Here is a 24,299-nt window from a genome sequence, read left to right on the forward strand (position 1 = left end):
AGGAATAAAGCCCTTGGCATAGTTACAGATGCCAGAAGTATTTTGTCTTACTTCCATGCTTTAATCTGTGCATACAAAGAAAGCACTCAAAGATGCTGGGTAAGATAATTAGACTGAACACATGAGGTATGTCCAGTCCTGTGGTTGTGAACATTAAGTTGGCGTCTGTTCAGCTCTGTACAGGCATGTATTTTAAGACTCTTTCCATATGGTACTATTTGGGTTATGCATAATAGCTACATGTATGAATGTCCTTTTGGAAGCAAAATTACTTACTGAAGTATCCCAGAAAATAAAAAGAATAGTGAACAGTTTGAGGGCATCAGTGAGGCAGCATCTGGAGTCCTGTGTCCAGTTTTGGGCTCCCCAGAATAAGAGAGAGATGGGGTTCCTGGAGCAAGTTCAGCAAAGGCTATGAAGATGACTCAGGGACCCAAGAGCATCTCTCTTATGAGGAGAGACTGAGGGACCTGGGCCTGTTCAGCCTTGAAAGGAAATGTATGAGAGGGGTCCTCATCAATGTCTATCAATATCTGAAGGCAGGGTGTCAAGAAGAGGTTTCCAGGCTTTTCTCAGTGATGCCCAGCAATAGGAGAAGAGGCAGTGGGCAGAAACTAATGCACAGGAAGTTCCACCTGAATTTGAGGAAGAATTTTACTGTGGGGTTAACCGTGCACTGAACCACATTGCCTAAAGAGATCATGGAGTCTCCCTCACTGGACACATTCAAAAATCATCTGGAACACAACTTTGTGCAATGTGATCCAGGATGACCCCTCTTGAGCAGGGAGGTTGGACCAGATGATCCATTGTGGTCCCTCCCAACCCGACCCCTTCTATGATACTTTGTGATTACACATAACTGTTTTGGTTTCTACCTGAGTGCAGAATCTCCTGGCTTCCTTCTCCTGATGGGGTCACTGACCCCTGAAATGAGGGTTGGGTATGCAGGGTAGCAGCCATGGTTGTACAGCACAATGCAGCAGGATGCACAGATCCCTGAGCTAAGGGAACCTGGAGCTGGCCCATCCCAGCACCACTGTGGGTCCCATCCAGGTAACCAGACAGCTGCATTCAGGGAGCTGCTCCTAAGAGAACCCTCCCTGCAATCACCAAAGGCGTTTTTGCCCAGCGCTGCTCAGCAGCTCTGGCTCCATGGAAAGCATGGGTAAAGCCACATGCCAATGCTGCACCCACAGCACAGACATTCCCTCAGTCCTAAGAAAGACCTAGACATGGCTGAAATGAGCTGCCACACGCTGAACTCCTTCACTTCCCCATATACCTGTGTGCTGCTGCTGGAGGATGTCCATGTCTTGTACAAATGACTTAAGTAATGTGTTACAGTGTGAACAATGCCTACAGAGAGCCCAGGATTCTCCCTTTCCTTCTGCACACTGGTAAAAGCACAGGGACAGTCAGGAACAGCAGCAGCAATATATTCCAAACCTTTCCTTTATTGTTCCTTCCCCCCTGATATTTAAACCTTTATTCCTGTAACTTATGATTGATTTGTTAGTAGTTGTTACCCAAAATGTTTGTCTTATTGTTGCTCACGGGAAGCTTATGCTGGATACTTCCTTTTTTCCTGGTTATGTATGTTCTATGAAAGACACTTTTATATCTTTTTGCTAATACATTATCAACTCTAGGTCAAAAGAGAAAACAAATACGTAAAAAATCCTATCAAAATTCATAGACTCCTTTCAACCATTCCTCAGCCTTTCTCAACTGGATCCAACGCTGAATTGGAAGATGCTTGCCATATGCATGCACTCCTAAATTCCAACATTTTTTTCTAAGCTATTTTTCAGGCTCACTTTCATTACTACTGTAGCAGAGCAAATGTTCAGAGTGTGAGCTATTGAACTACTGGCAAAGATTACTATTGCAGAATCTGCAATTTCTTAATGAAAATGAAGTTGCTTCTGAAAATAAACAAACGTAATTAGCAAGCCAGTGCTGTGTGAAATTTGCACCATTCTCTTGTTAACCTCTATGTCAAAATGTATTACTTGTGTGCATGAAAATTTGCATTTGCAGTTCAGTAACCTCACAGATTATGATCTAACCACTTTTGGAAACAAAATGCTACAAGAAATAAAAGCAAACCCAGTCTCTGGCTGCAATTTGTTATTTTAATAGAGCCTTTATCTTTAGCGTTTCTAACTGCTTAGGGCTTGATCTTCATAAATCACATCCTGTCTAAAATGAACTATATTATTTCTACAGTAAAGTTTCTAATTTCTTCCCTGCTCCCAATTAAGTCAAATTAGCTCTCTCTTGCATCTAGCTTCTTCATTACAGGGCTGGGCCCAAGGATACATATATATTAGTACTTTACAGAACAACACTGTTTCTAGTTATTTGTGACCACAAAATTTTGTCTGTCAGGGCAACATGAGATCCTTTCAAGAAGCAGGTTCCTGACTTGACCAACTGGGCATCCTTGTAACAACAAGTGAGCCCTCTTTCATCTTCTTAGCTTTGAGGGACCCAGTATAAAGCACAAGATGTTTCTTTCCAAGAGTAACACAGCCTGTGTTGACCTACCCCTTTCTGATCACATACTGGAGGGACTCATATCCTTGTACAGTGATGCAAGATGGATCCACTGAATCCTACTTTCCTTCTGCATCCAGCCAATTTCTTTCATCCCTAAGCAACAACTTGTGTCTACTCTACAACACCAGGTCCAGTCTTTCTATCATACAAAAGGTCCCCACTTCTACAGCAAGCACATCCAAACTGACTTGACTCCACAGTACTACTCCTAATCAAAACTCTAGCAACCGATATATCCTTTTTCTTTTCCAGTTCTACCTTGAAAGGATTCAGGGGAGGAATAACATCCTCAACAGCATGAGGAGTGACTAAACAAATGATTGGTTTCCTACCCAGGAAAAGAGAGAGCTAAGCAAGAAAATGTGTTCCGTAGTCATGATGGCATATAGAAAACCTCCAGGGACAATTTGATCATTCCCTCTTCATATACAAAAAACCTAGTAGGAATCAGGTTAAAAGCAACAAAATGAGACAGCTCACCAGACAGTTCACCAGTAGAGCCATAGAGCTCATTGACAAAGTTACTGAAAATGGTGCTAAAAATGTGTGTGTCTTCAAACATAAACAGCTGTCTCTGGACAGAAATCCTTTCAAGACAATTAGATACATAGAAGCCACATTTGTAAGGACAAGAGCTCTTCAAGTTCCTGATTGGTGAGAAGCTTGGAAAACATTTGAAAATAATGAGATGTGCTCATCCTGTTCTTTTGTCTCCGCTAAGCAACTATTTATGATGGGCACAAGTCACCAGCCATGGCCCTGACCAGCACAGCAATTCTTGCAGACACAAACCTGGAAACAGACTCTCCATACGCAGAAAAAAGGCCTTAGCAGACTGCCACAAATCCTGCAGAAAATATTGAGCATTAGCTCCCAATTCCAGTAATGGAAGTCTTCAATCTGGAGTGCTAGTTTAAAGCTAGTTAAGTGTCTCTGCTGATATTTTTCTTCTTGGGCCACAAATGTCTGACAGAATGACTGTAAAATTGCACTCCAGGAGACCACTGCAGTATTCTAAAATATTAACTATTGATCCCTGGGATCTACAGTTGTTTTTTTTCCCCCTTAGTCCTCTTTTTTGACATATGTACTATCTTCTCTGCTCACCTTTTTGATTATGCATAATGTAGGAAGGACTTCAGTGCTTCAGCTACTTTATTGAAAAGCATTGCTGAAACAAGCCCTTAAAAATGGAGACCATTGCTTTGTATTAATTCCTTTAGAACATTTTTCAGAGGGAGCCCACAAATTACGGAATGGTTTTAGAGCAGCGGTCAGTGAGCCCAGCAGCACCTCACCAAAGAAAGTAATTCATTAATAAGCTATCCTTTACTCATGATTCAAACACACCTGCGTGACTTTATAATGGTCAAGAAAACCACAAAATTTCATCTGCTTCTGCTCCTTGTTAAAGTTTCAGGTTTCACACTTGGGCAATTTCTAAACGCATCTTCATACAGTTGGTTTTGCCCGGTCAAAGTCAGGAACAGAAACATTGTCCAGGTCACCATACTGATGAACAGTACAGATCATAGCATAATAGGACAATGTCTGTCTATAGTGATCCATCATACCTGATTTCAGCTTTATTATCCTAGCTTTTACCCTGGGAATTGATTAATCTCCCCTAAGTGGCATGCAGCCCAAATCAGAGTAATTTTATATGTCTCCTGTAAGCACATCAAAATTTACTCAAGCAGTTTTAAGTTGTATTCAATCCCAGTCATGCTTCTGCTCCTTTATTCACTAACTACAGGTATAGCTGGAAGTAACACTTTTGCAAGAAACTCCATTGTGTCATCACTGGATTTAAGTTACCCACTGTGCCCACTCTTGGCATCTGTCACACATACATGGTGTGCAACTGGGATACAGAAAAAAGAAGAAGCAAAGATTTGAATGTTAAATTTCAATATGCTCAGTGATTGCCATAGCTTCTGGGTTATTATACCAGGTTTCAGTTGGCCAATACATAACTATTTTTATATGTCAGAATAGCTTCAGCAGGGGAACTGGTCACAGACTTACAATGATGGTTAGTTCCCTATGAATCATTTCACAACTACAAATGAGAAACACACAGGTGGTCTTGATTTTTTAGATGTATAGTGGAAATGTCCAAAATTTCAAATTTTCCTCTCAGCTCCATTTGCTCATCCATGGAGGAAGACAGCAAGCCAGTTCACAAAATGTACTTTCAGCCTAGCAGTACTAAATAACCCCTATGGGAAATCTAATCTGTTATTTGTGAAGACAAGAGGCTATTCTATCTAGTGAGACCACAAATGCTGAGTCTTCCCTAAGTTACCAAATGCTATTCAGTCTTTATCTGAAATGCTCCCATTTCTTCCATTCTGGTTATCTTCTCAGCCAACATAATGGAGAATTGTTCTGAATTATATGCCAGATCTTCAGTGTGGGAAAAGGACTAGAATTATGTCAACAAGACCAGGAAATTAAATTCTGAGGAAAGACAGGCAGGTAAAGTCACAGGAATTACCACAACCCAGAGAGGTGGTTCTGAATGCTGTTTTTAAGCCAGTATTTAATTTTAAAACACTTTTTTTGGTGATACATACACTCATAAATTAAAGTTAGCTTTAGAAATGAACTGTTGGCCTCAGTCACCATCCAGGCAAGGTAAAACTTTTAGATTCATAACAAGCCTGAAATACATTACAAGATGTCATCACATAAAATTCTTTCAAATTTAAAAGCAATTTTTGTGGTTCTCCACGTAAAGTACAGCCAGAACTAAAGAAATACCTTGATTTCTACTATCCCATGCTGTTAAAATACAAGATCAAATATTATCAAGAAAGATGAAAAGGTGGAAGTCTTACAGTTCTAAAGAACTGAATGTTTAAATCTAACTTCCAGTGAGAAATGACTGGGAAAAAACTTAGTGCACCTAATTAGGCCCTAATGACCAAATTCTTAGGCGGAAAGATTTGGTGATGAACTGCATGAAAAAGACACTCTGCTAACCCCTTTTCTGAACTGCCACCCACTGAATTTCACCTGCACAAGCACATTGTATACATACTGCATCTTGAAGGGGCAACCTGAGCTGTGTTGAAACAACTTAGCAGGAGTCAGGAGTGATTCCTGCCATTTGCAAGATAGGCAGGCTCCTGCTTAGCAACTTGCAGCTTCACAAAGACAGCTCCCAAGTCCACAGATTACAAAGTAACACTGAAATGTAAATCTAGATGCATTTTTTGTATAATTTCCCTGAAAAAATCTTACGTTATGTGCTGTTAACTGTTGCAAATGATATACTACATAAATTAGTTGAAGCACCTCATGTCAAGTCCTTTCTACAGTTTATGGTTTGATAGGTAAGCAGAAAAGACAGCCTTTTTTATTTCTGTACTATGTGAAAATAGAAAGACCAGACATGCTGAAAAATCAGCTCAAAAGCAGTTTTAGAAAATCAATCAGAACACGACAAGATATGAGTAACAATGATGATAGTAATTGGAACCAAAACATGTATGGCCAATGTTGTATTTCCTCAACCAGGAACTGCATCATACCACACCCCATGAAAAGAAGTGGCTAGTGCAAATATTTTGCTTTGTTTCAGTAACATAATCTCTGTCACCATTTTTTGTGTGTGTCTTTCCTCGTTCTTACTCTCCTAAAAGATTGTAAATGAAAATGGAATCTCTCAACAAACCACTACAAAGACAGTCTTTTGGCTTTTTCAGTATTCCACTCTCATGACAAAGCAGAAGCAATTCCTTTCTTCTTTCCCACATCTGACTACAAGACCCCAAGAGGATGAAGGGAACTTGCATACTGCCTTTTCAGCTCTCTTCCCCTGCAGCCATTCTTCTCCCTCCAGCTGGCCAGCACCAGGGCCCCTGCAATGCTTTCCCATTTAATTCCTACCCTCGATGGGGCTGCACTGACATGACTAATTGCAATTTACAAAACACTTCTAGTCTGCCCAGCCACCAGGCTCCAGCTTGCTCTACATCCAGCGTGTCAGCCCTGCAGGGACAAAAACATCAGACATTTCCTTTGCAGCTCATGGCAGGGCACAAAGAGCAGATCTATCAAAGCTGATACATGGTGTCTTTTTGAGAGCAGAATGGTGCAAAAGATTATGAAATCGCCTGTAATAATTCTTCTCTTTCTGGTCTGAATTCCTAAGAGGTGTTTTCCTCTCTTCCTTGCCATTGTCCTCCCTGTAATGGCTCAGGACTTAATGTCACTATCTTTTGAAACAGGTCAGGCTAATGGCAAGCTTGCTTTGGGCATATTGATTCAAGCTCATTAATATGCATACTCTCTCTCCATTCGTTTCTCTATTTACTTTGAAGTCGCCTCTCTGGAACCTGCAAAGCTTTTCTGTGTTACGACTCTTGGCTGGCATTTCTCAGCTTGCTGTGTCTGTTTTTTATCTAGGATGGAAATGGGACTGAATGCTGCAAAAGTTAGTCAATGGCACCTCAGGTGACATTTGGTGCCCAGCTGAATGAATTTCTTGGCCTCCTCACCCTCACCACTGAGAGGTATTCTTTCTACTTGCTCTCAAGTTGGCTGTTTACATCGCACATTTTAGGGCAAGTAACATCTCTGTATTTGTCAAGCATCTGCCCCAGGGGAGCACAGCCCCTCATTGTGCTCCTACAAAAAATAACACCGCCAGACTCTTTCTAAATGTCTCTTCCACCTGAAAGAGCTATTTCCAGCATGGGGGGAGAAATCGGCTTTGACTCAGATATCAGATTCTCAGTGTGATAAGGGAAAGTGATTCAGCTGTCTACTTTTATTTTTTGCTTTATGATTCAGGAGCAGCTCATTGTTCAGATGACACAGTCAGTCATAACTGGGAACTTCTGTGAGGGGGAGGAGTACAAGCATTTATATAATATTGAGAGGCCACTTTATATTAATATCTCTACCCAAACAGGCCAGTTCCAACATTTTCCTCTGCAACAGGCCCATGTCATCCAAGGTTATTTTGGACAGAAATATTTGGGCATACCATTTTCCTCAAAATACTTACAGGGACAGCCAGTTAGGTAGTTTCTCCTGAGACTGCATTTTATGGCAAGGTGGGTCAGTTTCCTACTAAGTCCCTCCCAAGTACATATGGAAATATGCACTCAACTTCCATGATTCCTCCATACAAACAACGGTTTCTTCTCCACAGACATCCATTAGAAAAACAAGGAACACACATGGAATCGTATGAGAGGAGCTGGCCACGATCAAGACACAGAGCCTGTCTAACGAAGAACTGAACACAGCTTGATTAAATGTAGTGGTTTCTTCTGGAAGGACTGAGAAGATTCAAATCAAACAGGATTCAAGTCGAACAAAGGGACACAAACACCTTTTTTGACAGATAGGACTCCAAGCCTCTGCTAAGACTGTGCACCAAAACTTCTGCAGTTTAATTGAACCTAATTTGTCTCTGCATCCAACAATTCTTTCCAAGCCTTTAAATCCCCACTGTCCTTGTGTAGAAGAGCAGCAGTATGCTGCAAGATTTTAAAGTAACCAATTCTCCTGCTCGATCTCACAGAAATTTTTCAGAAGATAAAATGTTTAAATGTGAGCATTATATATATGGAGTATTTTAATCCAATATCATTCTTTAAATTATTTGCCACATTTGTTTTAACAGGAAGCACCAAAGGAAATATACAGTAAGTCAAAACAACTGAACAAAGCAAGTGGTAAAGACCAGTGGTCACTAATCCATGTCACGATACAAAGAGTTGCATCCCAGCTACTAGAATATGGCAATAGAGCAGGGCTGACAGGTGCTCAGGGGCAGAGTCATGACAGCTTGACAGGGTTCCTCACACAAAGGTCATAAAGGCTCCAGTCTCAGCAGCACCTAACAGCTTTAACACACAGACAGCTCACACTGTCTGCTGGCTTGTGGCTCACTTGATGCAAGAGGGAATCCATCTCCCAGCTGCTGGCTGAGGCACTTGGTCTTGATCTAGATCTACTGCTGCACAACCTTGTCTCAGTAACTACATATTTTCCAAGGGGAGCAGCAGGCAAGGATGCAATGTCATCTTAAAATCCATCACACACTGGAATACAATTAAGAGCTGCAAAACTGAACAGTGAGTACAGAAATATCAGTGCTAAGAGCCAAAGTGGCCACCTATGGAGGAGCTAACAGTCTAGATATCAGAGCACACATCAAAATGTTTTATGTTTTGGTTTTTTTCCAAGTTTACCTTTCTTACTCATTTCCAGCACCTTAAAGTAGAAAAAATTCATCTCAGCTGGCCCTGAAAATTGGTGATTATGGAAAATAAAAATTGAAACTGATTACTTAGTGCGATCAGCTTTGGTCTTCTTAAAACAGCAGAAAAACAAAAAACACCTAAAGCTCTGTGATTGTCAAACCACAGTCATCTGGAACCTGAAAATGTAGTCAGCTCTAATATGATGATGCACATCAGTTCATCAGCTAAAAAGGATGAGAGATGAGAGACCATGGCACAAAAAGATTTTGACTCACAGTGGCTAATTTCTGAACATCTTCATCAGATGCTCCAAGTGAAGCAAGTCCTATCTCTTGTGAAAACTGTGCAAATTTGGGATCAGCAAGTAGAGGCACATGTCCCAAGAGCTCATGGCATGTATCCCTAAGGGGAAGGAAATGAAAAGAGAGTCAGTACAGAAATTAATACCATAATAATTCCATAATTAATTTAACATAAGGCATTTTACAGGGGTCTGACCCCTACCTTACAATGAAACGTGGTTTTTACAGTGTAGTTCTTCCCTGTGTATACAGTTTCTATGTGTAGGTAGAAACACACACATTTTCTTCTGTTAAATAGATTATACATCATTTAACCCCAGCTGTTCCATTATTTGCTCATCATTTCCAGATTGAGTGGAAGAGCCTGATCACTACAATCTTTCAGACTTGGTGACATGAAGACTGAATTGCCCACAGGAAAGCCAGCTGTCCCACAAGTACAGTTTTCAGCTTTTCTGTCCACATAAATCAAAACCCAACACATTCCCTCTTCCTCTTGTCCATTCTTCTTTCTGTAATTGGGTAGCACTCCACATCAAACATTTCGCCACTTGCCCCCAGAAATATGGGGCAATATTTACAGAGGTTTCTGTGTGCCTAATTTCTGATTTAGTCATGAAATCCTACTGCAATTACTGGGTACTTTTGTTATGCAGTCTACTTTTCAGCAAGCAGATTTCAGAAAAAGCAGAGAATCCAAGTCATTTCAAAAAGAACAGCTGTTCACATCTGTAAGTGCATTGTTAGTCATGACAAAGTGCAGACATAAGTGTACAAAAAACTGCTAACGGAAGTGCACATGTATCATCTACAAAAGCTTTCAAACAATTTTGAAAGTTTTGCCGCATTTGTTCACAGGAAATAATGGACTTGGTAGTAAAGTTCACTTTAAAAATCCAATCTGACATTTTCTTTGCTTTTGTCTCTTTCAAGACATATCTCTTTTTTTTTTCAATCCTAAGCTGTAAACAAATGCTTTAAAGGCAGGGAGAACACATCAAGTTTTCTGCCTTCTATCCAAAATCATCCAATTTGTGTTTTATAAACTATTTTTATTTGAAAAATCACAGAATACGACATTTCAGATAAATCATGAACAGAAAAACAACCCTCTACATAATTTAAAGTCATCTTAGTATTGTCACCAAGAAGTCTGTAGGTGGATAGTGGTAAATAGAAGTTGGTGGTTTGCCTCACTTGACTGGATAATCATCAAAGCTAATTAATTAATTCTCTAATTAATTCCATTCCAATCACAACAATTTTTTCTGTATTCTCCTACAAGATTTAGCTCACTAACAATGCAAAGGACAACTGGGAAATGTAGTTTGCAGTCTGACAGACACACCACTTCCCAGCACCAAGCAATTCACTGGAGGAACCTGATTTCTCCAGCCATCAACTTCCAACATAAAAACGTGTCACAAAGCCCATTCTCTGGAAGTCCAGCACACCAATTCCTACTTCCACCAAGCGAACTGACACTAATTGCCAAGCATCTGTGCTACACTCCACCAGTTCAGCTATATTTAGCTTTGTATCAGTAGTTCAATCAGAAGCAAACAGTGAAGCTGGCTCCAAGTTCCAGGCTTCAGGTAAGCACACTCATCTGCAGGCAGGCTTCCACAGCAGCATCACAACTACTGACACCTGAGCTAGTGCCTGCCTGTCTATTTTCCTGTGCTGAAGCCACAACCCCCAGAAAGAAATAAGCACAGATGACTTATTCCTGGTTCTGCACTGGGACACATGGCCTTTGTTATGTCCACTCTTGCAGACAAAATGAGAACAGACAAAGCCTAATCCCATTAACTTGTCTCTCTTGGCAAGGGGAAAAGAATGAGGAGGCAGAAGATATTTCTCTCATGTCTTTAGTTTGTAGATTCTTCCATTAAAGCTATGCAAAGTAGTATTTTGAATGTACAGTTACAAAGAGGGGAGCTTAAAGCAAAAAGAATATGAACAAAAAACCCCCAAACCACAAAATCTCTCAGGCAGAAACATGAACCAATACTTGGGATTGTCATTGGAGTCTTTTAGACTTCCCTGTCAGACTGGCCCTTTATAGATAGTCTAAACAATATAATTCTTTGCTTAACTACCAAGGCTGATTCTTTTATTTTGTCTTATTCTGAAAATAATTAAGTTCCTTTAATTTATTCACACACATTGCTCAGAGAAAATAAGATTTTTGTAATGCACTTTTCACAGCAAAAGATTTTTCTTGAAGTAAATTAGTTAGTAAAGCAGAAGAAATCTACATAGCTCTGTGAATGTAGTAGAAACATAATTAAAATCAGGAAGAAATATGTTTTAAAATGCATATGGTAGTGATACAGATCAAACCAAATGAACTCTCTAATTTGTATCTAGCTCTGTAGCCCAGGTGTTAAATCTGATGGAAAGCCCACTGAAGTCAAAGGGAGCCTTTTTACCTGGTTTATATCATTGAAATGCAACATTCACCAGCCAGGACTTGCAGCAAACCTCATTATGGCCCCATATATCAACCAGGAGATCTCAGGGCATTGCAGCTACTGCAGAAGATGAAGAGCTGTCCCCACTCAAGTCAATTTAGTTTTGCCATTGATTTAAAAAAGCACTAGGCTTTCACTCTACACTTCTGGTAACACTTACTGTGTGTTCTATGTTATGTAAAGAAACCTAAACACATTTTTAAAGGGATTGTCAAAATTTTCCTGTGGAGTTCCAGGTAGTCAGTACTTATTACTCAACTAATGTGAACCAGTAGGTTAAGACTATAACCTGTATTTTTAAGTTCAGCCCAAATAAGGAATAAAAACCTTCATTCTAATTCAACTGTTGTTATTACTCAGCGACTTTCCAGACAGCATGACCAGAAAGGTTACCCAAGAAGCAGCTGCCACTACTATTAAGGATCAGCTATGATCCACTGCATAATTCTGAATGTAAGCAGCATCCTGAAAATTGCAGGGCTCTCAAATACACAAATCAATGAACCAGAGAACATCAGGAAAAGCGCAGATGCACATAATTGCTTCCTGGAAGATGTTATTGCTTTTATCCTGTTGGAGTTATGTACCTAAATCTCTTATCAGTAGATGAAAATGTTCTTCTAGTTTGTACTAAGTTAATAAACGTCATCATTCTTTTGCTGAACACTGGTACATGCTGCAGCCTGAAACATTGGCTTCCCACAGGACAGGAAATAATTGATGCAAAGCCTGGTACTTCCCTTGCATCATTTATTTTTTTGAAATATCTACAGATATTTTTAAATAGACCCGAAGAAGTTCAGCCCTTCCTTCCTTCCAAGCCCTCCTTTCAAAATTTTCCATTCTATCAATTTTCCTACAAATTTAAGAGATTTAAGTTCTAATTACAGAGGTTATAGAAGTCACTGAATTCCTTCAGGGATCACCAGCTCCTTTCCAAAAGAAACATGCACACAAAGCTAGCCTCAGAACATTTCAGCAAGGCAAGTACTTCGCCATATTCAGATGCTGAGGAGAAAGGTAGAGAAGTGTCTAACAGCACCATCTGGTGACTCCTGCCAGAATAAAGCTACCACATTTTTAGATACAGCTTGGCATGCAGTGCCATTAAACCTTTTATATTCAAAAATGTTACTCCATGGTTTTGGCAGTCAATTCATGAAATCAAACCTAGGCATGGGTCCAAATGTTTATGGGACTGGAGCTGAATATATATATGCATTAATCCTTTGTGTAAATTTGGAAAAAATCAAACAAGTAGTCCAAGCGGATTAAACCACAGCTACAATTTCATGCTAACTGTCTGATGACTGATTCAATGCAAAAAATGTCACTCCTGTGGTTACAGGATCAGAAAATACCTTTGGTAAAACTACCTCCATATTATCTAAATGACAGGTACGGTTCTGCTATTACTGCGCAGAATACAACATATATAACCCAAGACAAGAACTACAATCTCTTTGATCTTCTTTTTCCCCTCTTTTAATCAAAAGCCCATATACCAAAATATTTCTTACTAACTTGCAATGTTCTGTTTTGGAAAAGCTTCAATGCTGTCCCATAAAAGTCATAATTAAAGTGTTTCCTATTTCTGGCATAATTTCCCTGTAACAAGCTTTGTATCTAATACTCTCTCTTGGTAAAAGAATAGTGCTCCATGTCTTGCTTCTGTGGTGTTATAAGAGAGAAATGAAGTTCAGCTGGGCAACCTGGTCCAAAGAAATAAAAAATAGGAACACAGAAGATCGAATTAAAATTCTGAAAGCAGGGCTTTTTCAAGATATTCAGGGATTTTTTTTTCCACGACTTCTTTCTAGCTGTCCAGCAGAAAAATAAAATTGTAGATGCTTTTTCAAAAATTTTAGGTGAAAACTCCATTTTCCATTGAAATATAATTTAAATAGTATTTCTGACCCACTATATAAATAACCCAGTTATTTAAGACCCTTGTAAAAAGTCAAGGAAAAAAACTTTGAATTAAATTCTGGCTCGCCAGTGTGAAGGATTTTGTCATCAACAGTGTAAGAAGAATTTCACATTTTGTAGAAAGGTACCTCTTTTCAATCTTGCCAAATTCAGTTGGCTCCATTAAGAAAGTGGTGAGGATGTTTTCTCAGTGCTAAAGCAAAGGCAGCACTTACGGTTCCGGTGTGTAGAGGGGATCCGAGCCATGCCGGATGTACTGCGTGCAGTGAAACACTCGGTAGGCTAAGCCAGCTAAGAAGTCACGGGGAGACAGGTATCCAGCAACTGGTCTCACTGTGAAGCCAGACCTCTCTGAAGGGAGAGAGATAATAAAAGGCCACATTACATAGATCTCTGTATCACTTTCTGGTGACAGATTTGTTATTAATTATTCTACCAGAAGCATGACACAAAGAAACTTGATGATCACCAGACATAATTTTCAATTATTACATGCAAGAAGTATTTTGCATTGCTAGCATATGTATAATGAAAACAACTTGAGGTATTTCAAAGTTGGTCTGAATATCTCTGTCTAGAAAAAAATGCTAAGGTACCATGTGATGTCGTTAAAATTTTAAGAACAAAAATTTTTGTCTGGTACCAAATGGGAGAGAACTTTCCATATTGGAAAATATGCAAAATATGTTAAAAAGCTAACAGAACAGAATAGGATTAAAACAAATCTGTCCTTATTTTTTACACATAAAATATTGTTTGTGTCAATAAAATATTGATTTTTATATTTAAGATCCTCATTGAAATATTTAACAGTGTTCTTTTTTCAGATTAGTCCCAGAGTGAAACAGTTTCAGATTCAGTGATTTCAAAAAGTATGTTTCTCTCAAAAATTAATTCTTTATTCTTTCAAAGTTTTTACAGGACAATGTTTCAAATTTTTCTGCAACAGGCACTACTACCTGCTCTATGTAGTCTGAAAACATATTTCTGAAACAAGTGTGAGATTTTGAATTTCTAGCTAGGGAGAAAAAAATCTGTACAATTTGGTATCATTCCTTAGTGACTATAACACAATACATGAGAGACACAGAAGGACACAATCAAATTCAAGAAATGATAAGTCAGCTAATAGCAAATGCAGGTTTTCACAGATAAGAATTATGGATGAAGTGCAGGCTGAGGAAAGTAAGCTTGTCATTATAAATTCTTTACTTCCTTTAGCTTGTCCAGATATATATATTTGGATAAAATGCTTTGCTAATTATTCTCTTACCAGCACATAAGTTGGTTTATTTTTTTTTCAAACACCTGTCTTTATAATATTTTAGTTCCTGAGTAAAAAGTTTAAGAAACAAATATGTGTATCTGAAGGGACTTTTGAGGAGAAATTAAACTCTTAAATTAACTCTTCGGTGGCTCTTCCTCCAGAGCTAAAAACATCTCCATGTCTACCACATTGTCCATATGGGATGCATTTCTATTGCAAATTTACATTTACATTTACATTCCAATTTACAAATTAAAAATAAGAATTTATTTTTTAACTTAAATATGTAATACACTGATCCTTAAAAAATGAAAGAGAAGCACCACATCACCTACTGTGTCCAACGCATCTTTTTCAACATATGAAAAAAAGGATTAGCTGCATGAGGTCTCAAGCACTCAGGAAACTTCATATTCATCAGGCTACACAAGAGTGTGTCACACCTGCCCTCTTTAAATTCAGTTATCTTGGCATTTGACTCCCCCTTTTTCCTGCCTGGATATTTGGGGGATGCCCAGTGCGGTTATCAGAAGCCCCCATCTATCACTAACTCTGGTTTTCCTTTCCACCAAACCGAAGGGTTTTCTCCCTGTACAAGATAACATCATGCTTTTACATGTGCAGCTGATTAATTTCTCTCCATTTCATACTTGCAAATATCTACATAAAACTGTCTTGACTCCAAAAACTCTGCCACAGAGAACACCAAAACCAGAATGATACTTCAGGCTAAACTGAAGGCCACTGACAGTGCTCTAAGTCTTTTCATTCAATGTGCTTTGTACTCCATACCAACAAAAAAGTGTTTTCATGAAACCATATCAATTGATAAACCAAATATGAATCTTACCTTTAAGAAAAATAGAAACATCTTCCAACTGAGGCACATTATCTTCTCTGTATCCACAGTACTTGCTCAGCAGAGGAAAGTTTTTTAAATATTCACGACAAGCATGGGTGGGATAGAGTTTACTGAGTTCCCTAAATACCACCCCCCAAGTTTTAACTTCTTCAGCTGTGTACTCCACTCTTGGAATGGGTTGACCACTATTGGAAAAAAAAATATTAAATACATCCAAATACAAGCAGACTGTAGGCAGATTGTAAATAGCAATATTTCCACAAAAAGTATTATTTTAATAAAGGCAAATGACACTATTAAAACTATTTGAACTATTTTTAATTGGCAGCTTGGTGCTTCTTCCTTAGAATTATTTCTTGATGTTACGATGTACATATTCTATCATTTCCTTAAGAATTGTTTCTAAGCAATCTCATTGCTTCTTAATCTTTGTACGTATCCTAGTAGAAAGATGGATTTCTTATATACCATGCTCCTATACCAGACTAATATTTCTCCACTTACTGCCACTGGTACCTTTGCAAGTGGATGGCTGTAGATCCTGATTCAGTCTAACATGTAGATTGAGTAAGACCTTCAACAGGCTACATTCTCTATCCATTCTTTAAAATACATAATATTCACACAGCAACAAGTGCTGGGTCAAGATTAGGCAATTACATAGACACTTAGAAATGTACGGATCCAATTTTAAAAATGTGTATTTATTGCTTAGACAGTTGCTTACATATGCAGATATGTTTGGAACCCTGAATTCATGCAGGACTATATTAGGAGGAAGCTCATCACAGAGGCAGCAGCCCAGCCTAGAGGAAACTAAACCTTTAAATACATCTCTCCTTTTGTTTTGATTCTGCCTTGTTCTTCTGCCCCCTCTTGCTTGCACAGATGTACAGACATTGGAAAGCAGGAGCCTTCCAGGATACATGCAAATCTTTCATCCAATATTTGCCTTGAGTAGCTACAGTTAATTCAAAACTGACTGATAGTGTGAACAGTGCTAAGAGATCCTTCCAGCTTGCACTGCCTTGTATTTAGCTGTAAGGAATTTCCCATGACATGGCCATGGGCCATCACCTCACGTCATTAATTGCCCCTTGAAATGTTTTAAGAGTTCCTCTGGAATTAATATTCACAATCTAGAGTGTGCAATCTCTGCAATCTGCCTTCTCCTCAGGCATCTTCTCTGGCACTGTAACGACATACAGATTGGCAAAGGGATTCACAGCATCCGCCTCCGCTCCATCAGTCCTTATCTCTCACTCTCCTGCCACAGGGCTGGCAGCGTGGGCACTCCCAGCGCAGTGCTGCAGCTTCCCCAGTACCACGGACAGCAGCTGAGCAGGCACATCAGGCACGGGCAGCTCCACTGCAGCAGGAGAACCACAGTGCCGGCCTCTTGCTGGCGGCTGCTGTGCAATTCATAATCCTGTCTCCACTGTACCAGGTAACAAGGAATAAGCCCTCATGTCACATTTGATTGCTGCTATGCAGTCCCTACATGCACAAGAGAGGATCATCTGCCCTACATTCATTGTGGTTGTCCCCTCATCTTTATTGAAAACTTACCATTTAATCCCCTTGCCTTTCATGATATCAAAGGATTTTGATCCATGGCAGTTATCTGTCAGTCAAAGGCAACTTTGTATGAGGTGCTCGTACTTGGTAGGGACTGCTGAATATCCAATACGTGTACTAGTTCCCTGCCAGCCACTTTTGCAGACATGACAAGAATTGCAACACGTTTAGTGAAGTATTTCTCATCCACAGGAGCTGCACTGGGTCTGTGCCCATCCTGCAGTGGGAGAGAGCCCTTCAGGTCTAGTATCTGTCTTCCCCCTTAACAGTTCGTCAGCCTTAAGCTGCTTGCCAGCTCATGGAAAAACATTGCATAGCTATTCTGAATTGTATTGTACATGACAGATACAAGCAGGTTGCTACTCCATGTATTTGCTTCTGCCAGAATACGCAGCCTCATCCCTTCTCCTTAGGCCTGACCTCTACTATGGATACTACCAGTATGGGTCAGCACTGGCACATTAAACAGGAAGATATGTTTTACCAGTGGAAAAGCTCATGTTTCTATCTAGCCTGTCACTAGAAAGGCATAAACACAATCAAGGATCTGAAGCTTACTCACTGCTCACTAAAAGGTTTATAACTTAGTTATTGTTCCAATTAATTCATTAGTACTGAAGTAAGGTTCACTGAACATTAATTCCTTAATAGGTTTCATGCCTAGGAGAGCTGATCTTATTTCCACCTGATCATGATACTGCTTTCTTTATAGAGAGAATCAAGGCAGCCAGACTTGTGGGAAGATCTATGCATTTTTCCCTCACGTCTGCAAACTTGATGTTTCTTACCTTCTTATTTCAACATGCAAGATTCACCTCACACTCAAACATTTCAATAAATCATGGAAATGGCCAATCTGCATAGCCAGTTTCCTTGTGGTTAAGATGACTCTACAAGCTAACCTAATCTGAATTTTTATTTCTCCTTATTAAAATAGGGTCTTTCTATTTTGCCACGGTCATGAGCTATCAACTCATATTATTAATTCCCTCCTAAACATCATATGTTTCCTACAGATTTAATTTTCGCAACACTTTTTCAAACCCTAATCAGTCTCAAAGGACTAATTAGCAAGATTAACGCATTTTCACTCTCTTTAGGATAGAACCTAAGTAAAGGAAGGAGGAATATGGTTTTTTTATTGCTTTTTTGGTCCATTTATTTCACACAGCTGATCTTCACTGCTGTGCTCTATTAACATGTCTTTTCCCTTAACAGCCTGCTCCAGCAAATACTTGCTCCTTCAGGTTCATTTGGTAATGTTTTTTTCTCTCTCTCTTCGTTACGGACACCCCTTTATGTTCAAGCAAAGCAAAGCATCTACCACTATAGAACAGTAGCAATTCATAAAGGAAATGCTGATCTGGGATTTTCAACTCAACTTTTTATGGAGCCAATTCCTTGCAGCCAGATCTCTGGGTTTTTTTAAGGAAACAAAAGTGGGTTTTTGGTTTTTTTACAATGGAAAATGAAAAGCAGAAACACACCAAGCCTAAGTAAGTGATTAGGAAAGTCACTTGCCTGGAAGACATTGAGAGATGTTATCCCCAAGGAGGGCAGCCCTTGTAAAAGAGCTGTTCTTTTTGTGGAAATAAGTAAATAGTCATTAGACAACAGAAGAGAGTGTCACAAGACTTTGATGAAGGGTCAAGACACCTATAGTAACTCTCAGTTCCACAGTGTGGGTAGCAGAAACAGCCCAGCTGTAGCAGCACAGCTTTCCCTGAGCTGATTTGCCCTTTCTCAGCATGGTTTGGGCTGTGCTGCAACGGGATGCTGAGGCTGTCTCCCTGGGCCGTCTCTCCATGGATACCCAGAGACAGACTGACTGTACAGACCAGCAGACACAGCACATGCCTGGGGGTAAGGATAACCAGCGCAGGAGACTTGAAGTATGAATGAGATTTTGACGCATGTTAGATAACTGCCCTAAGCACTGGTCTCCCAGTTTTTCTGGTGCCAAAGAATATTTGAAGCCTCTTCTTTTCTTTCTTTTTATAATAATAGGACAAGTTTGCAATCTTTTAAAGGTTTGAAAAGATGAGTGGAATGATGGTGTACGTTTGAGAAGTTTTGCTGAAGTACAAGATCTGGTCCTCAAATAAGCTCTGGTTTGGATTGTGTCATTTTTGCAATGTGTCTGCAAAAAATTTTCTTAAGCCTTCAAAATCTAAAGAAGGAAAAGATTTTCCTTTCCTTGATTTGTTTTATTTTCTGGAAATATGCAGGATTACTTTCTGTTGTTTTGCAAAAAGGTATTTCTCTTCTGGTTTCAGCATGGAAAAAAAGGCCACACTTTGAAGCAGAAGACCAACTACTGCTTAGTAAGCCAGCTGCATCACCTTTCCAGCACTTAGGCAGCTGAGAGGGAGAAAGAAAGAAGATCTTACCAGCAAGTTAGCAGCTGTGAAATGCACAGCACTACTGCCACCATCATGGATAAATGGAGAGCTATCCCACTTACTGAAAGAGCCTAAGAGCACACACAGCCTGCCCTCATCCACAGGTATCCACTTGACATTTCACATTGCAGTAAGTGACAAGAAGCACTGACTTCACTGCAAGCATTAGACTAAAAGAAAGATAAGAAATCGATCAGCTTTAAACAAACATTCTAAGAAAAAAGCTATCTCAATTTACATTTGAAAGCTGGCTAGACTCAGGGCTTACCTGGGCAGCCTAGAGATCTCTACTAATAAACACCTGCCCCAGCAGGCAGCGGCTCAGTGTGCTAGATGGATGTCGTGAGCACCCAGCTAAACAAATACCACTGCGGGCAGAAAGAAAGGGGATAGAACACTAGCACCTACACGTGTGTAACACTGGTAATAGCTTAAAGACTGCCTCGGGACAACAGTAGAGGAAAAATATAATTAGAATTATATGGTCAAAAGCAGACTTAATCCTTCTGTCCCCCCAGCCTCCTGCAGGCTGTATAATAGCCTTATACTCAAAAACCTTCAGAAATTCAGTTTTGACTTCATTCCTGATAGGATGTGCCTCCTATAAGTGGGGAAAAAATTGCACATTTCACATTCTTAAACCACATAGGTAGAAATCTCAAAGGAGAAAAAATGAAAAACTTAAAGAAGTGTAGAAAAGAAAATGGAAAAGAGCATGAAATTAATATGTTCTTTCCCTTGAGAATGAGGGTTTAAACCTGTTGCAAATAAAATCTAAAGTAGGATTAGAACTAGTTGAGTGATTCAGTGACAAGAAAATTGCAACACAGTAGGTGTTTGTAGGTAGAACAGCAAGTTTCCTAACTTCCAGAGACTGTAGCAAATTGAAAATACTGACTTGAAATGGGGGGAAAAAAACAGAATGAGAAAACACTTGCAGTGTACTTGTGCAGACAAGCCACCAGCTTCTCTAACTATACAGAAATGCACTGACTAAATTCAAAGAAATTTAGAGCTATTTTGGCAAAACCGATAAATGGCATTTTGCAGCATCCAGTAGAATCATAGAATAATAAAATTCTAAGGTTGGAAAAGACCTCTAAGATTGCCAAGTCCAACTGTTAACCCAATACTACTATGTTCACCACTAAACCTTGTCCCAAAATGCCACATCCAAACACCTTTTGAACACTTCCAGGGGTGGTAATCCCACCACTTCCCTGGGCAGCCTACTCCAAAGCCCAACCACCCTTTCAATAAACAAGTTTCCTAATATCCAGTCTAAACCCTTGTGCAGCTTGATGCCATTTCCTCTCATCCTGTCACTTGTTATCTGAGAGAAGGGGCCAACCCCCACCTCACACAACCTTCTTGCAGGCACTTGTAGAGAGTAATAAGGTCTTCCTTGAGTCTCCGTTTCTCCAGGCTAAACAACCACAGCTCCCTCAGCCACTCCTCATCAGACCTGAGTTCCAGCACCTTCACCATCTCTATTGCCATTCTCCAGACACACTCCAGCACCTCGATGTCCTTTTTACAGTGAGGGGCCCAGAACTGGACACAGGACAAGGTGTGGCCACACCAGTGCTGAGTACACAGGGAGAATCACTGTCCTGGTCCTGCTGAACACACCACTTCTGATAAAGGCCAGGATGCCATTGGCCTTCTTGGCCCCCTGGGTACACTGCTGGCTCATGGTCAGATGCTGCTGACCAGCACCTCCAGATCCTTTTCCACTGAGCAGCTTTCAGCCAATTTTCTCCCAGCCTGCAGCACTGCAGGTTGTTGAGACCAAAGTGCAGGACCTGGCACCTGGTTTGTTGAACCTCATGCAATTGGCCTCAGCCCAGTATAGTACGTGCATCAAAAGAAAAGAATAATTTTGGGGTTAGTGAGCTCTTACAACTATGTATGGATGCTAGATATGTGTGATTTAGCAGTGCATCAGCTTGTCAGTAAGGCATGCAAATATCTGTAAAATATTTTCCAAAGTTTAAGCAGCTGTGAATAAAATGCTAAAAGAGAGAGTGCTTGCTTTTCAAATGCTTCACTTGCCTGTAGCTGTATCAAAAATGTAAGGGGATTCCAGGCATCAGGTTCGTAATTTATAGCCTACACTAAACTAGTCAAAGTTTAAAGGATGACTTTGTCTACTGTTAAACTTCATCCTACAGAATTAAGTAGAGCATGAATTCTAACTAGTCAGCAGCACAGGGAAGAATTACGCCAGTACTTACTATTTATAGCTCATGGCAACGTCCACAAAGTACTTCCTTCTCTGTCGATAGACATTGTCTTTAAATCCCTTAAGCAAGGAAAAAGAGAGTAATTTACAAAAAGGACATAAAATTAGCTGTAAGAATTATAAAATAAATCATTGAAATGTTTCTTTAGTACTTAGTTGCATTGTATTTTGATTTACACTGTCTACTGGACTGCAGGAGAAAATAAGGATTTTTCTTTTCTTTTCTTCTTTTTTTTCCTTTTTTTTTTCTTCACCAGAGTTCCACAGGAGTTCTTTCAAGAGAGCTTTGTGCATAAGTACAGTCATTCATCCAAGATGTTGAAAAGCAAAACATTTTTCCTGTCATTTTATCTCACTCATGTTTTCCTTGATCTGAACTGAGATCTACACACAGGTGCATAGCACAATAATCTACCTGCTCTTTATAATCTTTCTTCACTAGAATCAAGCATCTAAAGATCATATGCAACTTATTTTGAAGATTCTTTTTGCAGCATTTGCCATCTTAACCAACACATTAGGAACTGAACCATCAGCACCCAGCACCAGTTTGAGTTACAAAGGAAGGGCTCTACCTCGTGGGCTACAGTAGGCTCACATCTTTTCCACATTAAGAGCAAAAGAGTTGTATAACACATACATGCTGACCAGTTACAGCTCTTTGAGCTACTCAAAATTAGAACAAGATCTCTTCTATATCTATAAAATATAAAGATACTTCAGGTTTGGACTACAAGAGTAAACTAATTTTCAAAGTAGAACTGCCAACCCATGGAAGATAAAAAAGGGTTAAAGAATTATCTATGTTACCCAGTTAGTAGCCCAAAAAGTGCATTTAAGGTTCCCCCTGAAAATTAAAATGCTGAAAATTAAAATGTCTTTTTTCCTTAGTGCTCACATAGACATGCAAAATACTGAAACAAATTAAAAGATATCATTGCTTGATTTGAAATACTTGTACGAGCTTCCATAAAACTCAGGAGACATTTTACTGTCCCATCATACTGTCCCACAGCTGGGGACAGTTGTTGGGATCGAGGATGGGATGATTTTACAGGACTACAGAAAGCCTTCAAACCTTCACTCCTACACAGAAAAGCTTCTTTGACTTGCAAAAAGTTGCTGTAATCTGGGGGAGCCTCCTTGTCTTCTTAATACCTATTGAGGCAAATGTTGGGTTACTGAATGAAGACCATTCAAGAGACCTGGAAAGTGATGGAAGACAGCACAGGAGACTTAAAAACCTGTCAAGTGTAATGAAATTGAGACTGAAATCATTAGCCATTATGGAGTGGGTTAAGGCTAAGCTGTTGAAGTGGTGTTATCCTTACAGGTTCCGCAATAGGATAATTCTCTTTGGTCCCCTGGCACATACATGCCACTACTAAGGAACAGGGCAGGCAACTGGAGTGGTCTTTCAAAGTTACAGATTTAAGGGTCTTACCCCATTTCTAACATCTAGCATGCTGCATAGGCTAACAAATGGTGTGTAAATTGTGTTTGTAAGAGTCCTCCCAAGTGTAAAATATATATTCATATGATGTAAATGTCTTTTTTTGTTTTCTGTAAAACTGAAGGAGAATTTTCAGCAGAGCGCTCAAGTATTTAATAAAGGTACCAGCTCAGAACATAAAACAGCATCTAATGGCCTGTCAGAGCCATAAACTCACAGCTGGAATGAGCTATCTCTACAGCCTCTGTTTGAACCAAATTAGGGTAAACGGTTGAAGATAATCAACAGTCTTTTCCTTTTGGAAAAAATGCGAATTAAATCCTAGTTTGTCATCAAAAAGTACAGAGGAGAAACCAGGATTCAGGAATGTGCTCCCTGACTATGGGCCCTCAGTATGGGAAGGGATCTCACGTGATAGAGGAGGCTGAGAACCAGCAAGGTGATGATGATGATGATCGTGGCTGGTATGTGGGCAGGTGACACCAGAGAGAGTGGGGCTGCCATGGATCTTTGTGATGGTTTCCATTTGGCTTGTGTGCACAGGGGTGAGGATCTGTGCCTGAGCTCCCACCACAGCACCAAATGTGTGCAGCAAAAAACAAAGGAAATTAACATCTACAGCTAGAGTTTAATCTAATTCTATTACAAAACAGTCTTATGGTCAGATATCTTAGTTCACTGCCTACTTCCTTTTAGCTGGAAATTTCGGACAGTACCAGTTTAATCCAGTCTATTTTAGGAATTAATATAACTATCTACCACCAGTATCTTTCAGTCAAGTCATTCAGAGGTAGAAACTTGGATTTATAGAAAGGGAAAGTATTTTAACACAAATGCTTGCAATCATCTGCCCTCTAAAGACTCAGAGGTTAAGCATTTATAGCCATTAGCGAAAAAAAAAAAACAATAACAAATCCTTTTCTTCTGTCTTTTGCATTAAGCATTTGACACTACTACAGATACCATTTGTGCATGCAGACTTGTCTCCTGCC

The 24,299-nt window shown here is 39.6% G+C and overlaps 1 protein-coding gene across 1 annotated transcript in view; it reads right to left on the reverse strand.

The window, feature by feature from the left end:
- Window positions 1–24,299, reverse strand: part of TPH2 (tryptophan hydroxylase 2) — a 56,908-nt gene that overhangs the window by 19,784 nt on the left and 12,825 nt on the right. Inside the window, exons 5-8 of the mRNA XM_014312354.1 lie at window positions 21,847–21,914; window positions 15,618–15,814; window positions 13,716–13,851; window positions 9,068–9,194 (exon numbers count right to left, since the gene is read on the reverse strand). Of these exons, the coding sequence (XP_014167829.1) occupies window positions 9,068–9,194; window positions 13,716–13,851; window positions 15,618–15,814; window positions 21,847–21,914 (528 nt within the window). The remainder of the gene's footprint in view (window positions 1–9,067; window positions 9,195–13,715; window positions 13,852–15,617; window positions 15,815–21,846; window positions 21,915–24,299) is intronic.

This window comes from Geospiza fortis, unplaced genomic scaffold (genome assembly GCF_000277835.1).
Source record: "Geospiza fortis unplaced genomic scaffold, GeoFor_1.0 scaffold166, whole genome shotgun sequence".
Taxonomy (NCBI): Eukaryota; Metazoa; Chordata; class Aves; order Passeriformes; family Thraupidae; genus Geospiza; species Geospiza fortis.